This window comes from Thunnus thynnus, chromosome 12 (genome assembly GCF_963924715.1).
Source record: "Thunnus thynnus chromosome 12, fThuThy2.1, whole genome shotgun sequence".
NCBI classification, from domain to species: Eukaryota; Metazoa; Chordata; class Actinopteri; order Scombriformes; family Scombridae; genus Thunnus; species Thunnus thynnus.
The window spans coordinates 13,550,046-13,568,895 of NC_089528.1; the positions used below are offsets into that span (position 1 = coordinate 13,550,046).

At 42.6% G+C, this 18,850-nt stretch overlaps 1 protein-coding gene across 1 annotated transcript in view; it reads right to left on the reverse strand.

Moving 5' to 3' along the window:
• The window catches only part of LOC137194077 (potassium/sodium hyperpolarization-activated cyclic nucleotide-gated channel 2-like), a 37,685-nt gene extending 20,409 nt beyond the window's left edge, over positions 1-17,276 (reverse strand). The window contains exons 1-4 of the mRNA XM_067605616.1: positions 16,084-17,276; positions 13,325-13,748; positions 10,998-11,159; positions 2,604-2,822 (exon numbers count right to left, since the gene is read on the reverse strand). Coding sequence (XP_067461717.1) covers positions 2,604-2,822; positions 10,998-11,159; positions 13,325-13,748; positions 16,084-17,276 — 1,998 coding nt within the window. The remainder of the gene's footprint in view (positions 1-2,603; positions 2,823-10,997; positions 11,160-13,324; positions 13,749-16,083) is intronic.
• Positions 17,277-18,850: the final 1,574 nt, after the last annotated feature.

The following is an 18,850-nucleotide window of genomic DNA, read 5'->3' on the forward strand; positions in this document are numbered from 1 at the left end:
CCTCAGGTCTCGGCACCAACACTGCCAAAGCCAATTTCTCTAAATTTACAATTTCATTTTCATTTAGCAGATTAAATTTAACCTGCATGGATTCTAAGCCCAACAGTACTGAAATGGAGACCTCCACACAATGCTAGCTCGAGCCATGCAGGGGCTGTAACAGACTGCCAGCAGAGTTGTTTTGTTAACACTCTCCAAATGCTAAAAATGTCACTCACAGTCCTATCTGGAGGCGTGGCGAATTCACCCAGCGGCATCAGCATCAGCCTCAATGGCATAGCTGGCACTTTCTGCTCTGCGTGGTTTTTTTTTTTTTAATAAACACATCTTCAGCTCAAATACTAATCCTCACAGAGCAGCAGAAAAAAACTAACTTTGCAGCAGAGAAAGAAAATCTGACAACTGGTCAGAAAAAGGGTTCTGGGGGAAAATGTACTTTTATTCCCTCAGCAAATATACGCATATGTATTCTGGGATAGGGTGAGGATGCATTAGAAAAAGAGCCTGTCTAAATGTGAGTGAATACACACAGAAGACGTGACATTATGAACAAATTTCTGATGTGAAAGCAAACATTTGAACTCACGATATGTTTCAGTTCGCAATTTATCCTTAAACTGAATTCAGACTGAGGATTATACAAACATCTTCTTCTCATCACAGCTCTTAAATACATAAGACAGTGTTCAAACTGCTTGTAGTGCAGAATCAAAACAGAAAATTTAAACTTTCAACCTCCAGTAACAGGAGAAGGGGGTCTCTTTATTGGACATGTTGCTCATTTAGGTGACACACCTCACCCACAGATAAAACACAACCAGTTTTAACTCCAATCATCCAGGACACACAGTAAGCACTCAACTTGCTGAATTGTAGTCTTCTAAACCATTTATTGGACACAATTTGTACCCCTCTAGAAAACCTATGAGGAGTTCCACATAAGGCTAGCCGGACAAAAAGCTGACAAAAACACTCCAAACACTGTGAAAAAGACAATGTTCAAATATCTCGCAGTGCACCAGGAGTTGTGTCGACATCAAGGCCCTTCTGTCTCCCACAGGTTTCCCCTCCCCCTCCCTTTGCTCCCTGTAGCAGCCAGTTAGCAGTAGCACTGCACCTCTCAAGGACATCAGCACCGGAGAGGATAGAGAGAGAGGGGAAGAAAGAGAGAGAGAGAGAGAGAGAGAGAGAGAGAGAGAGAGAGGGAGAGATACTCAGTTTTGGAGGGAGATAAATGAAAGAGGCAAATAGGAAACAAGGCGGAGAGGCAAAAATCACAGGGAGATATTTAAGAGATAGAGGAGAGATGAGAAAAGAGGGGATGAGATAATGTAAAGAGGGGGTAAAGACGCATAAGAGATGACAGAGTGCAGGTAGAGTGAGAGCCAGCGAGAGAGTGATCAGGGCAAAAGAAAGAGAGAGAGGCAGCCATGGTTGCTTACGTCACCTTCAGGATGACATTGGCAGGACACACAGGTCTGCTGCCTCATCAATTCTACTGCTGCCCAAGGGGACATCATATCACACACACACACACACACTCTCTCTCTCTCTATGTCTCATTCTTTCTCTCTCTCTCCCACATCAGCTACCCCCTCCCCTCATACGCCCTGCCCCCGGCGACGTGGCTCTACCTGGCCGAACACACCCGCAGCCTCTGATTGGCTGCTGAAAGCCAGCAACACTCCCCCTGCTCCCCAGCCAGCAAGACTCTGCTTGGAAACAGAGAGGCTGCGCTGTTACCACTACAGGCCACTGCTGCAGCACTGTTCAGCACGCCTCTGATCCCCATCCCTGTTTTTTAGAAGATGTCAGATAGTCAAAGACAAATACCATCTAATGATAATATGCTAAACAGCACCTGATGATTTGTGATTAAGGTCACCTCCTCGTGCATGTCCTACACAAGTGTCTGGGTGTGACCTCAGGCTGTTCCACCACAATACATCTATTTTTGTACACATTTTATACTTTTTAAAGCAAATCCTGCATTATAGATAAATGAAAAGACGAGGCTGCAGCCTGATAAATTACCATTTAATCAGCAGCAAATATTTAATAATGCAAAATAAGCATCAGCCAATGACTAACAAAGAGAAGGCAAGTGGATTTTTTCACTGTTTTGATCCACTGACATTTTTTTTTAATTTGATCTCTTCAACCCCAGTGACACATCAGCAGCTCAGTGAGTACAAAACTCCTGCTGTGTAGCCGAACAATGTTCAAAGTCACAAAATTAAATTAAAAATTCTAGTGGGGATCCCAAAGTTTTCAAAGATACCAAATATGTCTGACTGATTTCGGGGGAAATGTGTAAAAAAAATATGCACAAGACATCTAGAATATTTCCATCTGACGGTTTGGTGCAGCCATAAACAAACATGGTGTCCTGGGTTTGAATACTTCACATCTTATAGCTTCGACAGAGAGCTGGAACAAGCTGATACAGAATGTTTGTGATACTGTCAGGCTGTGAGGAGTAAGATTATTTTAACAACCTTAGAGCTACTTGAGAGGAAATAAAAGTGGAGAACTGGATGTTCAGGGGTTAAGAGAAAAGTGTTGAGAACATGGAACAGAGTTGTTTTAATGAAGCCCCTCACCTTTTCCTGATACTGTCGTCTGGAGGAATCCAGGGATTGGATGAGAGCTGTTGCATGGCCAATAAAAACAGCATAGCAAGTAGCTCCTACAATCATACTCAGCATGGTGAGCCAGATATCAGATAGACTCTCCGGGGCCTGCCGGCCATAACCGATGCATAGCATGTGGCTCATTGCCTTGAATACAGCAAAGGAGTACAGCTCAGACCAGGTATCATTCTGCGGAGAGAGAAAAAAGGGAGATAAACAAACAGTTAAAGACATCAAGGTTACATAAAACGACATGTTTTGAGGGCAAGTGGTAGCAGAGAGTAGGGACCCAGCAGAAAAGCTTTGGGGACAGCCGTGTCATGGAATAGCACTTATACAAATGAGAACTCGAGGGACAGAGTTGCATTACAATGAAACAAGGAGGAAGTGGAAACGACATCAGGGGAATCCTTTGAGGCCTAATCAGTAAAGTAGAGACGGTTTGGAAATTATTTCCTCAGAGAGAAATGATAATGAGAGGTCATTAAATATGCCCTTTCAGAGCTGTGTGAACAGGAATCTGCTACAGACAGTGACAGCGAGGCCCCGGTCACCAGACTTCATGAAGGGACAAACCTCAGACTGTAACTTACAAAAACATCAAGAGGCATATTCATAATGATTATTTCCATTATCAATGAATTGTTTAGTCTATGAATAGACAAAAAGAAGTGGAAAAATGTCCGTCAGAACTTCCCAGAGCACAAAGTAGTGTCCTAAAAATGCTTGTTTCATCTGACCGACAGTCCAAAAACCAAGAAGTTTCATTTACTATCATATATGAATATATAAAAAGAAGCAGCAATCCTTCTTTTCATAATCCAGAACCAGCGATGTTTAGGCATCTTTGCTTGAAAAATGACTGAAACGATTCATTGATTGCAAAATTGTCACCAAATAATTTTCTTTCGATCAACTGATTAATTGACTAATCGTTGCAGCTCTACTAAGAACATGTAAAATTAGCATTCACATACTTTTCTAAATGTAAATACTGGGTCTGTGTTATTCCACTATCACATTGTGCCAAACTCCTTTCTTTACGAAAGAAGGAGCAATGAGAACAAGCTCATTGATCCAATACTTTTGTCCACCAAGCTTCCTTTGTTTCCCACTTTTTCTTTCTTTTATCAGAACAGAGTTGTGACCTTGGTGACCTCGGCCTGCCTGAACACACTGCTGATACTAATTAATTAAAACTAAAGCCAAAAGTAGGGATTGAATTTCAGTCTTTTTGGTTGTATTTAAATTCATCTAGAAAAGAAACATTATTACATCATTATTATATAATGTTATATCAAAGCCCTGTTTCAAGAACACAAAAAAACAATAGTTTCAATCATGGCCCCCTGACACACACACACACTCCGTGGTACACTGAGGTTACAGTTTGCACTTAGATAGCAAAGGCAATCAACATATCCTCTCTGATATCCTATAGAAGTGCATTAGGAGTCAATTAGTGCATTTGCTATTATATTTTAAACCTCAGCTCAGCTTATTTCAAGTTACTAAAACAGCCCCCTTATAATACACATATTCAAATGTAATGACTGTGTATAAAAATACTGTATGTTTTTGTGAAGCAGTGAGGAGTTGATTAATTCAATTAGTCAGTGGTCAGAGAAGTAAGTGGCAATTGTTTTGATAGATTAATCAATTGATTTGATCAATATTTCTGCATTTACCAAGCAAAAAATGCAAACAGTCTCTGGTTTTGAGTATTTGCTGCTTTTCACTTTGTTTCGTGATTATAAATGAGCTATTTAGGGGTTTTAAAGTGTTGGTCAGACAAACAAGAAATTTGAAGACATCACTTTGGGCTCTGGGACACTGTGACACACATTTATGTTTATCAAAAAAATATAATATATTAATCAATAATGAAAATATAATGCAATATAGAGAAAATGCAAAGAATGACAGGTACAACAAAGTAGCACATCTCCTCTGTATAGACATCTGTTTTCATCCATGAGACACAACATTAAAGGGCCACAGCGACAGGAGGAATTCTCCGTCACAAGCTGGAAAAAAATGAAGACTCCAAAAATAAATACAGCTCCACCAAGTGGGCTGAGGCTAAATGGTGTATGTGAAAACAGAAAGAGAAACAGTAGAGTGAAACAGATTGAATAATAGATGAACGATGAGCACTTTGATTCTGAAATAGCACAGGCAAGAGAGAGAGAGAGAGAGAGAGAGAGAGAGAGAGAGAGAGAGACTCCATATCCTCACAGGTCTCAACAGCCCTCCCGAGAGATTTCAGTTTGGGAACTGTCTGTAGGTTTGGTGGTAATCACCGTCTGCATTAGCTGCAGATAGTCTGTTTGAAGTTTGCTGATAACGCAGGGGCTTTCAATTCATCCTCCGCTCTCCTAAAATACCTCTTTGTATATGCTGCTGCGACCTTGCAGCGTAGCAGACCACGCAAACACACTCAAACGGGAATTTTACCTGCCAAACAGAACGACTACATGCAAGTGAGTTATGTGCCTTCGAGAGATGACACATTTACTCACCAAAATGTGACAGCATTTGGCTCAGGATGTGTGCGCATTGTAAGAAACAAGCCTGAGGTTGTAATGCTCATTGTAAAAAAAAACTAAACGACAGATAAAAGTTAAAAGCAGTCATAGTGATGTAACTGTAATAACTGCCTAGTCATGAATAAAGATTTTTGGCAACATTTATCAGAAGTGTTTATCATGTCAGGAGCATTAAAGTGTTAAGAAATATATGTGGTAGTATTACATACAGTGGTTCATTTATGTGAGGACGGTGTCAGCAGACACTATGTTAAGTCACTATGTTAAGTCACTTGTGAGATCATATCTAGTGTTGAGCTAGAGAGATGTAAAAAATACAGTCTTTATTTTTTCTGAACATTTAGGCATAAAGCACAAATTATTTATGACATGTATTTTATTGGCCTGGTTGTCATTTCCGTCAGTTTAACATCAGCAGTGTTTTCATCAGTGTCTACCACTGTTACCAGCATTGTTTAGCATGTTAGCGTGCTAACATTGGCTAATTTTGAAGTGAATGATGGTGGCGCTTGAGGCGGTGTGATCAGCAAAATCATTAGGATTCAAACTGTGGTGAAAAGTAAAATCTGTTTAAAATTTCATAGCAATCCATCCAATAATTGTTGAGATATTTCAGTCTGGACCAAAGTGATGGACGGACTGTCATTGACATCCCTTGAGAAATGACTAAAAGTGCACCCAAAGACCCAAACAAAAGATGAACTTTTGCCCTCTCACTAGTCTCATCCGTTCACACCTCTCTGCACCAGTGAAGGACGGAGGCTCTGTGCGGGACTGATAGGTGCAGGGATGGAAGACAAGGCAGAGACCAAAAGAAGCAGATAATGGAAAATTTGAGTTATATCACACTGAAGGACCAATTACTATGTGTGTCCGACGGCCGATAAGCTGGACAAATACCAAAAGATAATCGACACACATGTCACAAAGCCTCTGGTCTGGCACTGTCAAACACACACCGGTTTAGTTTACAATGGCTTATCTGAGTTTATTATACAGTCAGCTTTCTCTCTCTCTCTCTCTGTCTCTCAGTGAGGGAGCTCTCTTTATGATTTGCAGGGTGGACAGTGAAATATGTTTGTTTATTCCAGCTTAGGAAGGCAAAGCATCATCTGTCCCAGGACAGTTCATTTTAAGGCCAAAAGGAGAGAGTTCCTCAATAATTCACCCAATGTGATGTTATGGCTGCCTGGACTGGTGTAGATGGTTTGAGTTCATTCATTTAAACCCTAATTTACATTTTGGGAAATATGCCTATTTGCTTTTTTTTGCAGAGATGAGAAGAACATCTCTCTCATTCCTGTGCAAGTATGCAGCTAGAGCCAGGGGTTGATTAGCTTAGCTTAGCATAAAGGGGGAAACAGCTAGCATAGCTAACTCTCTGTAAAGTCACAACTTGCCTTTTTTACATTTCTATTTGTGTGCGTATTAAACAACAGGGTACAACATTTTAATAATAGGGATTTTTTATTTTTGTTACAGCATAACAATTTAAAAGAAGTTGTTTACCTTGATGACGTGTTATAGGTGTGCTGGTTTACAGAAAACTCACTAAGAGCCCGTCATCTGCAGCTCAATGTCTAACGTCTCACTGTTTCCGCTTGTGTTATTCCTCCCTGCAGTATTTAAAACTGAACTGAGTGAGCTTTGAAGGTACTGGTAGGTGTATCTTATTGTAACTTTGGAGAGAGTCTAGCCAACTGTTTCCTGTTTCCAGTCTTTATGCTAAGCTAAGCTAATTGCCGCCGAGCACTTAATGTATAGACATGAGTGATATAGAGTGAGTGATATCGATCTTCTCATTTAATTCAATGAAAGAAAGCAAATAAGTCACCCACTCTCATGATGTATGTTTTCAATGCTTGTTAAATGTCTACATTTTTAAAACTCTGTGCTTCAAGTTGTAACGCAGTTTTTGGTTTTTCATTGGGTTTTGTTGTTATAATTTTTAGTCTCGAAGCCCAAGCTGAGATAACCTTAATGACATCATCCAGGTTATTTTCTCAGACTTTAGAAAGCTCCCTCCAGAGAAACAGAAGACATTTAAAACAAGACAAAATCAGTGGATTTGCCCTTTCAGTAAAGTTTTGATGAATTATATTGTATTTCACAGTTTAGCAACAATCTGGAGGATGTTAAATTTGCTTTGAACCTCTTCTCTATTATGAGGAAATCTTCAAGGAAACTTCCTTCCTAAGATGAGATGATCGCCACTGTGGAAAGCATCACTGAATTTGAAAAGGACATTTTGGCTTTGATTTGCTGGTATATTTGTTTTGAAAAAAGCTGCTTTCAAAAGTGAAGATAACATATGTATAGAGCAGCCAAATATGAATTAGGAAGAGCAGTGCAGCAGACAAAAAGACAATATAAACATTAAGGCTATTAGACTCCTATTAGACCTTTGACATTTTAAGGTACATTGTGTTTTTCAGTTCATGGTTGTCTTTGTAATTATTTACGATGTGTTGACCATTTTTTACATATTTAAGTTATTTAACTTCTGAATCACAAACCACTTTAAGGTATATCATTTTAAGCTTATCTTTTATATTTATGATACTTAATGTGTATTTTAAAATGTTCTTATGTTATTATTTGTAGTATGTTGTGTTGAATGTTGCCCTGTGGCACTATGAGCTCCTAACAACATTGTTGTAATGGCAAAAAAAAAACCTCATTTGCACTTCTACGTGACTAGTTTATAAACACAAGGGTAAAATCTAAGTGCAGGAGCAGTATTTCTTGCTTGCACTCAGCACCACAAGATCCCTCTTAACAAAAACACCTTACTTCCTCTGGGGCCGAGATAATCGCATCCTTTCCTCTCCTCGTCCAGGAAACAAACATCACCTAATTTCTTGTCCATTTACAGAGACTGGGCAGCAGCTTTCACTTTTCATGTTTATATTCTTTTACAGGCCTGGCGAGTAGTTCAAATCAAATTTGCAGCACCCATCAGTGGACCCATAATACTGTTTGGTCAACTTAGGTGAGGTGAGTAAATAAAGTGATTTAACACCATACATAGTGATTACCGGCTTATCTCCCATGTTGCTGATGGCAGTAGGGGATGATAGGAGTGAGACGTTTGTCTGTGGTGTGTGTACAGTAAGGGATGGATACACACACTGTTGTAATTACAGAGAGGAAACTACACACCCTGTTTCTGTCAGTTAGCACTGCTGTCACTATTATTACCCAGTCAACTCTGTACTCCACCGACGCAGCCAACAAACCGCATTCTTCCATGAAAATTAACTTTGCAACTGACAAGGCTGCATAAAGCTAAATATAATCTAAATGAAATGAATGGATGGAAGTTGTGTTGTACTGCAAAAATACAACCTATGTTCCCTGAGGTATTACAAGTTCTACTGAATCCAATTACTGGTTGGTGGATGTCAACCAGAGTTACAGAGTGTTCTCAACGCCCTCCATGGGTCCCGCCTGTGGGCCCCACACCACCGGAGCCACTGTAGGGTGTGAGGCTTGATGGATGGCCTGGATGCAACACTATGGCTAATGTTACAAGTTGTCAGCCACTCAATAGGGGGGCGGTCTCAGGTGGCTGTAGGCAGCCAGCACCACGCCAGAGCAGCTCTTTAGTTTGAGAGTGATGGCTCTCTGGGGACTTTGATTACACAGAAGGAGAAAGCAATGGAAGAGTCAGTGGCCTGTCAGCCCCAAACTTCATCATCCTGGACTTCAAACTGTACGCAGCACAAGGTTGTCCTCCAGTGTGTCATGTAAGTTTAAAGAAGCATAGCTGATTCAAGTTTCATAATTTCTTGACACTGTGGCTGTTAGGCTTGAAGTGCTTGTCAGGGAAGGTCAGCACAACCCCATAAATTTGATTTTATACATAGACCTACAGGAAGTTAAGAAAATTCCATATTTTGTGCCATATAATTGCTTCATATGTAGTTTATCTGATATTTATTAGATAATGTATTATCTAATTTATCTAATCTAATTTTATGTCTAATTTATCTACCTAATGTATTATCTAATATCATTTATAGGTATATAGGGACAATACCAGTAGGCTATCGGGGCGCATCACAATATGATTTTTACAATAATAATAGATTAATGCATCTCTCAGCTTTGCTATTTGGTTTTTTTGTCTTAATTCAACTATACATGGATTCAAATCTACCTTTGCTTTGTTATACAGAGGGTTGTGCGTGTATTTCAGAGGAAGAGCAAATAGTTGAATGATGTAATTAAAGACAAACTTTAGTTTTTAACGGTCTATAACATCAAAGACTTATGGTTTAGAGTCAATCTTGGGGAAAGTGGACACACCTGCTCTGGTGAAACTCTCTGTGTACTGGTAGCTGTAGCTGAAATGTTCTCTTAGAGGTCACAGTGCAGCAATATGAAACAACCTCATCAACATATTTGATAGTTTTAGCTGACTAAAATGTCCCAATCTCTACCATCGTTATACATAGTTATTTTTTTTCCTGGAGATCGTGTCACCAACTGCTAATTCTGATTACTGAAAGTACCATTCATCAGACCCAGAATATTCCCACAATATTGATACTGAGATCATGTTGTGATATATAATTTTGTCAATATCACCCAGCTCTACAAGACAGAATCAGTAAAATTGCAGCGTGACCCCATACGATACATTAAATAGAAAGGAATCCCTTTCCTTTTACCAACAAGGAAGAGAGGATATTTATTCTCATCATGACATTAACTTGTTTTAACTTGAATTACTTTTGTTCAGCAATAAAAACAAGAGCTGTCATCCAGGAAATATTTCAAATCTGAAATTTACAAGCAGCCACAGCAAGCCCTGACATTGTTGTGGAGCGGGACCCAATCTGTTTAAAACTCCATTTGGACCTGTGCCTTGTGGCTGGGTTAGTGTGGTCTCCCTTTGCTCGGTAAAAGGCGAGGCTGACAGACAGACCTATAAACAACCAGCTTTTATCTCTCTGAGAGAGACGTAGCAACAAAGAGCCCAGCTGCCCAGCTATATCCCTCTGTTTTTCCCCTTTTATCTTTCCTGTCATCACCCACCAGGCTGAGGAAGAGGCACGGAGGGATCTAGAGGTACGCTTAAATCTCTCTGGTTTCTTTTGTCACCACTTCTTCATTGGTATCCTACGGTTGTTTTTTTTGTGTCTGGTGATATGAGTAATTTTCTTAATTTGATGGAAACAAACACTTATCCTGACTCAGTAATAGCATAATTGCAACAGAGATCACTTAGGCTAATAATGGTTCTCAAAATAGTGCAGTGCTCAGTTTTGTTTTTTTTTTTAAGAGGACCATATTGATCCAAATGACAGTAAATATAACTATCCCTGCTAACCTTGCCTGCATTTTTTTGAATGCACATATTTATTACAGTTTACACTTTAAAAGGAAAAGTCAGCCTTTGAAGAATGACTGATTCTCTGCCAGTACTACCAAACAACTATTTCTCCTGATGCCAAGCTAATTTAACAGTCAACAAAGGTGGGTTGGTAAGGACATGAGCACATTTTCTGCTCATTAAAATCAAACTAAGCTCTTTCAGATGCAAAAAAAATCAGGCTTTCCTTCTCCCAACATCCTCACTGGATTATCCTGTTTTAGGAAAGACATGAAAGAGTCGATCATGGTCACAAAACATTGATTGACATTCAGCCAATATTTTCTGATGACGGTCAGACACTTTGATCGATATTCTGTGACCCCGATTGGCTCCTTCCCAGTCAACTCCGAATACAAGATGCAAATCCAGTTCCGGTGTGAAGTGTGCGCTCGGTATGCGCAGGCATGATTCCCAGACATGACACATATATACCTCCATTTTGTTGAGGGACACCCAGCAGTCTGAGGGGAAGTCCTGCAGCATGGGAACCAGGAACTGTAGGCAGCCGTCCCAGTGACACAGCAGCAGCATCATACCAATCAGGTTAATGATCCGCATCACCGCACTGGCCAGGTCATAGGTCATATGGAAGATCTGGAGCAAGACAACAAGACAGACACACACAGGGGGAGTTAAAACTTGGCTGGGAATTGTGGAAACAAATAATATTTTGGATTTAATTAAAGAAAGACAGAATACTTCATATTGTAGTTGTATTTTGACTTTCACCAAATTTCATAATTGTCAAACACTTTAGACTTTGAATTCATATCTCAGACATAGAATTGGCTTCCCACTCAGCTCCACCATCTCCTTTGGATCATACCAAGTTTGATTAATGAGTAGGGTAGACAGGTTCCCATCAGTCCCACATCAAACACAGCAGGAGCAGGCAAGACATTTTTTACACAGAGATACATGACATCAATCAGAGCTCTGACACGCACACAAAGTCCAGTCACATACACAAAACACTCACGCAAGCCTGCGGGCACACTGATACACTAACATCACAGACAGACATGCCAACACATGTGCAGACACGTACACATACACACGTCGAAACTCACAGAGTGATGGACAGGGACCATCATGATCCTTAACAAGTGATAGTCTATGTCGTCTCACACATCAATCATTCTCAGTCACCGTACTTAAGCCAATCATCTATCACCTGACTGACTTCAACAAAGAAACTCTTTGATGCTGCTTAACAGTTTTATGGCTGTTTAAATACAACAATGATGTCTACAGTAGAAGGTCTAAATCCATAGGAATCACAGTGCTTTTCATAGTAAGAACAGCCAACACGTGTCTGATACAGACTACAATGAAGGAATGAGAAATGGGTCATTTCTTACTCAGTGCAGCTGAGGGAGAAGTGATACTCTGTGATGGGAGTGATGAGGGATGGGACTAGGCATGAATCACATGTGCTGATCTTTCTTAAATGCCGCTTTAACCTTTATGGGTTTTTCACTGTCAGTTTTTATCAATCTGATAAAATTAAGTAATTTGTCATTTCTTTTTTTACTGGGGATAGATGAGAGAAACTGTCTTATGTCGGCTGATGGAGGAGTTCAGCACCATGGAGAGCTCAAAGAAAGTTACAGGAACTGAGAGCAGTTTGGGGCTCCAACCAAAAATAACTGATGATTGATATCAATGATGGAGTGAGGAGAAGACAGGCGTTTGAGCCGGGCATTGCCTGCGTCAGTGTCTCACTCTTCACCAGATCTCCGCTCTCATTCTCCATGCATGCCAAGCATCACTTCCCATCATGCACCACTGTGAGTGTGTGTGTGTGAATCACATCATATCTTCAGAAATCCAATTATCCAAAGGTCAAGTGAGCAGCCGAGCCCCACTGCACTGCTCACCACTGCAAAATGCCAACACCAGGCTGCAAATACTGTCATAAACGAAAAGTCGAGTGATCTCATGACATCGCTGGACCTCATGTCTCCCGGGCTGCTCTCCTGCGTTTGAGGAAGGAGTCTGAGGAGAGGTTGGAGCGTGGGCCTCGACAAAGTGCATCCCTCGGAGAGTAAATAAAGCCGAATGGCCAGGGAGGGCAGGACTGGTTCGTGGAGTTCACTTTACACGAAGCAGGGACTCTACCTGGCAACAGCTCCCGTCCTCACCTTCAAATACTGCCAGTCACTCACCTGAGGAAATGTCTGTTTGCTTACCTAACCTCCCCAATTCCTATAAACGAACAATTAGTGACATATATAATTGTAGTCAACAGCCCCCTAGTGCTGCATATTATCATCACCCCTTTACCCCACCTGCTCTTCCTCTGGTGCCTTAATTGATTAACTGTGTTTGCCCCGGTAATAGGCTGCTTATTAGGCCGCCTGATGCTGCCTGTGGGAATGCCAGGTCAGACAGGCAGACGGAGTGGGGGGGTTGGCGGGGTGGCTTGTGTGACAATAGCAGTAATTAGAATGCAAAGTTTGTTAAAGCTCAAACATCCTGCTGACATTATACAGTTCTCACCAGGTGGCAGGTGAGAACATTAATATTGAGCCTCCAGACGGAGGAGAGCAGGCCACTCGGAGCAGAGCTGCTCACAGACAGAGAGGCAGATTGTTGGTTTGGTCACGAGCCAACATCAGCATATTGGAGGCAAATCAGTGGCCTTTTATCACCGACAAGATTGGGTGTTTCTTCCTCTGTGGATAGGAGTGGTGTGATTGGAGTTAATATAATATTTACTCATGGACAATTAGGTGTCATAATATGCATGTTCTTACCTCTTCCCATTGGTGAATGTATCGTATTAATCTGGAGAGCCTCAACAGCCTCAGAAGACTTAGGATCTTGGTGAAGCGGACGATCCTCAGGGCTCGAGCAGTCTTGTACACCTCCGAGTCGATCCCTTTCTCCACTATGAGGAATATGTAATCCACTGGGATGGAGGAGATAAAGTCCACAATGAACCAAGTCTTTAGGTACTTTTTCTTAATGGTTTTAGGGTCCAAAATGATGTCCGAGTTGTCCTCGATGATGATTCCAGTGCGAAAGTTGAGCACCAGGTCCATGAGGAAGAAAGTGTCGGAGACCACGTTGAAGATGATCCAGGGCGTCGTGGTCTCATCCTTGAAGAAGGTGATGCCCACGGGGATGATGATCAGGTTGCCCACCATAAACAGCAGCATTGTGAAATCCCAGTAGAACCTAACAGGCATGTGTGTGTGTGGTTGTGGTGTGTATATGACAGTGTGTTTACATGGATGTGTGTGTGTGTGTGTGTGTGTGTGTACAGGATGGGGAAAAAGGGGGAGAGGAGGACAAAAATAGAGTCAGAGAAAAGGGAGTTGCTGTGGAAAGCCAATAGGCTCAAGAGACTTCCTAACTCAAGATGGAAAAGTGTAAACCAAGTGCAGGGCTTACTTTTCCCTTGATTGACATGCACTATATATAACATAATCATTGGATATGCATTTTGCATTCTTACATCAAAAAATGCAACAAAAGAAATAATGTCATTCAATGGTCATGTGAGTTCACCTTGGAGTAAAAAACATTTTAAAATCATGGCTGATGATGTTTCCCTGTCATATGGTTGTTTTTCTAATCTAGGACTGATTATGTTACTGGGTTATGCATTAACTAATATACATTCCTTTTTTTGCCAAAAAAAAAATCATTCACAGAAAGAAGAAATTCACACTGTGTTATCAGTGATGTTACTTATGTTTGGGGTAAATTAGACCCCAGAGAGGTCGATCTCCGTTAGGTATCATATGAAAAAACTGTGAAACTGCAATAGGAGAAATCCAAATACACATTTTTGGGATTTGGGAAGGGTAGTGCTGTGTATAAAGTACTATCAACACCAATCACAGACATACAGCTTATGAAAATCCATTGTACTTAAGAGCATGTTTAACAGAAGTAATGTTCATCATTTTCTGTATGGACTTCTGAATGTCATCAGTTCAAAATCAGGTTTATAAGCAATTCTCGTCAAATTATAAAATGTCATGAAGTACTATCAAATGTCTGTGGTCTCCATGGGTTAATTTATAGGACTGCCTTTGGAGCTCATATTGACCTTGCAGTACACATGGGTACCAGTGGCAGTAGTGATGTGGCAGGTTGGTAAATGGGACAGACAGAGTCAAGGTAGTGAGGTTTGAGCCCGTCAGAGGAATCTCTGCAGGACAGGTGCAGCGCTGAGTCATTACACTGCGACTTATGCAACAAGCTCTGACTCCTGCACTTCACGGCAACAACAATAACCGCCCCGGTGATCATGTTTACAGCAACTTTGCTGCTTTAACTGAGCATTAATTAGCATAAGGATCACATCGGGGCAGCTTCAGCTTCTCGCCGTGTGGGAGGTGGCGTGGTAAAGAAAGGTCTCTAAAGTGCTCAAATGACGTCTCTGCTGTTGAATACGTGTCTCAAGTTTAGCCTTCAGTGATCTACTGACTCGGCGATATGTGATACAAATGGGCCAAACATGAATGGCGCTGTAGCCGATGTGAAGGGGGGGGGGGGGGGGGGGGGGTGAAGGCAGAAGAGCGCGAGTCGACTCCAAATGAGACGGGAGCTGTCCGCTCCTTGTGGTGCTGAAACCGAGCAGCCCAGCCGAGAGGAAAATCGACTGATTTTCTGATCCAAATGTAATTCAGCGACTGATACATGTCGAATAAAAAGCCGTAGAGGCTAATGCATCAAGACCGGGTCACGAGGAGCCTTCCTGTCATGCAGATTTGCTTTAATATGTGTTTGACAAAATAGCTTCTGGACGTTCATTTAGGTTATCGGGTATTTGAGCGATAAACAGAGCGCGTCCGTCATTAAAATGCAGGATCCGGGGAGTCGTACAGGCGGATATGTCTCCAGTGAGCATGCTTGAGGTTTTCGCACACTTGGCTCAAGGTGACATTCCATTACTGAGTGCATCGCATACACACACACACACACACACACACACACACACACACACACACACACACACACACACACACACACACACATAGCCTACATCCTGTCAGCACGGCTTTTTGTCGCAGAGCATCACCTACTACCACGAGTAATAGCCAGATCTTTATAATAATTGCATTTTAGATGAGCCCAAATTAGCGTCAGAGCGCTGTCCTCTTTGTTAAATATGAGCTTATACTGCCACGAAAAGTCGAGATGAATTAGCAGGCCGGGCTTGTTGAGTATCCCAGACTGTACATGCAGACTGGAATAGGATTTGTTTACAACCTTGAAAGGACACTCTTTTGCTAAAGTCAATTTGCCTGACAACAGGTTGTTGGGGGGGAGGGGGGGGGATTAATGGCAGCACGTTGCAATGCATCGATTCAAATCTCTACAGATTCAATCATCAGGGATGAGATGAAAAATCAGCAGCCGGTAGCCTTGAACAATAACCATGCATGTGCTCCCGTGGACTCACAGTGGTTACTCACTATAAAGTTGTAGATGACAATGAGGACCCTTACGGGCCCCTCATGACTTTCAACGTGCAACCAATGGCAGCCCCAGCTCTTACCTGAAATCGCTGTAAGGGTGGATAATCCAATTTCCAGCTGATTTTACCCTCTCCTGTTCTCTCTCCACTGCTTTTTGACTACCATACATGCGTAAGGAGAATTTGTTAACTCCAGGCTGCAGCATACTACTAAACTGCCGCTGCATGAAGCTGGCTTGGCTGCCCCGAGGTTCCGCATCCTCGGCGGGCACAATTGGCGGTCCATCCTCCGGCTTCTGGAAAGTGACAGAGTTCCTGGGCTGCTGGGTCTGGGTCGGGCCATGCAGAGAGGACGAGGCTTTCCGGCTCGGTGCGTTAGAGAAGGACACCTTGGAGTCCTTTTTCTCGGGGACACCGCTGGACACGGGGGTAGTGCCGGGGTTTACGCTCTCTCCTCCGTGCCCCCCGGCTAGAGACCCGCCTGGTGTGATCGAGCCGTCCATGCTGGCGGTGGTCGAGTTACAGGCTCCTCGCTTGGCGCTCCCTCCGTCCTCGGCCCTCCCCGACCCTCCTGTCTGCTTCTCCTGCTTGGAGATGATTGAGCGCAGGCTCCCGGTACCCGAGTCCCTCCTGCATTCTCCGTTTTTGTTGCATTTCATGCTGGAAATTGGAGCGACGCTGTTGCAACCATCACCCGTTGTCGCGTTTAAAACCTCTACCGCGACCGCTGATGCCGACGCCTCCGCCCCTGATACTCTTCTGGTCTCGCCGCGCTGGGCAGCATCGCCCGGACAGGGTGTCTGGGTCTCGGTAGGTCTGGAGGCAGTAGTGGGCCGTGGGGCGGCAGGAGCGTCCTCTGTGTGCATAAGGCAGGGCTCCTTGTTGGAGTTTCTCCTGGAAGCCGAGGACGCGGCTCCCCCTCCTGGCGTAAAGTTCTTCATCCTAATACTGCCGCCGCCGCCTCCTCCTCCTCCACCTCCGCCACTGCCGCTCCCCCCGGCTCGGCGCAACCGCGGATGCTGAAACTTAGACTCCTCTTCTCCGTCCTCCGTCTCGTCCATCACGACGTTGCTGGCCACACCGGGCTGCTTAGCGCTCGGTGCGCCGGGAGAACCGGAGTCCAGACAGTTCTGGCTGCTGTTGCTTCTTGTGCATTTGGACGCGGAAGCTTTGGGTGCGCTGATGTGGCTGCATCCACTGCCGCCCACCGCCTTCTTTTTCATGGTGGCAGCAGACGCCGGTGAAACCTCATTCCTATCCATGACATTGAGCATATCAAATTTTGCCTCCAATTATCTTTGGAGAAAACCAATCAGAGACACAGGGAGGATGGGGAGAAGAAGAAGAGAGAGGGAGAGAGAGAGAGAGAAAGGAGAGGGGAACAGAGGGAGGGGTGGACGTGACTTCTTTGCAAACTACTGCGCTTATACTTTCACTAGTCATTGTGTCAGAGATGCTCCAGCAGCAAACTAAATGAGCCCTTTGACCGCGTCAGATATCATTAAACTATTATGCTTATGCTGCTCCTAATTCAGCTCAGGTTTATTTCCAGCTGAGGCCTCTCAGTCATGACCTAACGCTTGAATTGCATCAACTAGCTCAACAATCGCATGGAAATAGATGCCTAACGTGTTGTCAATCACGATGAGTAATAACATCAAAAGTTTAATTACCACGTGTTAATGAAAACTCAAATGATGTCATATGTTTTAGAAGGTGTTTTCAATGACAACCTCCCTGAATGAATGTGACCCATAGTTGGTGTTTAGCGCACCCTACTGGACATACAGCTGGAGCACAGCTGGTGTGAGAGAGAAACTTAAAATAATTTGTGATGCATCAGGACTGGCAGCCTTGCAGAGGCTGCAGAGTCAGTAACAGCAGCAAGTCTACAGTGCAAGTCCACTATTTGTCTACCTAAAGGTGCACTTATTGTCACACATGTCCCCTCAAAGATGCATGGTCCTTTGGGTGATCTGTTGTGGGTTCACGTCCCTGAGGGTACCTTCCACTTCTCTGCAGTTTTTGTAGCAAAGCACTTTTTAAATTTATATTCCTTGAATTCCTTTCTTGTATAAATTTGGATTGTGAATACAGATAAAGCGTTGTGCATTTAAAGTTAATAGTCCAAACAACAAAGTATTTGGAGGGTTTTTTGGTGCAGGTTTTTGGGGAGTAATCAATAAGCTCTTCACGTCCTCTTTCAACAGCTGACCAGCCAAAATGATTAAACATTCAGAGACAGAGTCAGCTTAGTCAGCAAGTGCATAATTTGTGCAGATACTACCTGTAAACAGCAACAGTACAGCAGAGGTATTCGTGTATAGCAAACACTGACAGAAGGATGCAGATGCAGGGCAGCATCACTGATGGGCTGCTCTGCGCTCTGCTTTAAATTGCATGGTGTCCGCATAAAAATGGCACGTTTTTCAGTAAATGTCTTTCACTTGACATCTCTGTTGGAAGGAATTATACCAGTTTATAGTCTGAATCCATGTTTGTGCCATGAGCCCAAGCTACAGAGCATTATCCCTACACATTAAGGATATAGGCCACGATAATCGAGTGCTCTGTCAGTAGAGCAGAGATAAAGTAGCTAGCCTATTTTCTTTGATCTAGATTTGGTTGAGTCTAATTTTGGTCACATGTATAAAAGATGGCTTTTTGTGTGATGAAAGTAAACTTTGGCTTTACACACAAACACACACATACTTAACCAAGGCACTTTAAATTTGCCAGGAATACAAAATATAACTGATGCCAAACACTGAATTTCCCCCCAGAAAACAAGAATAAACATGAATCTACTTAAAGTGACCACTGAGTCTTATTCTGCACATTTCTTACC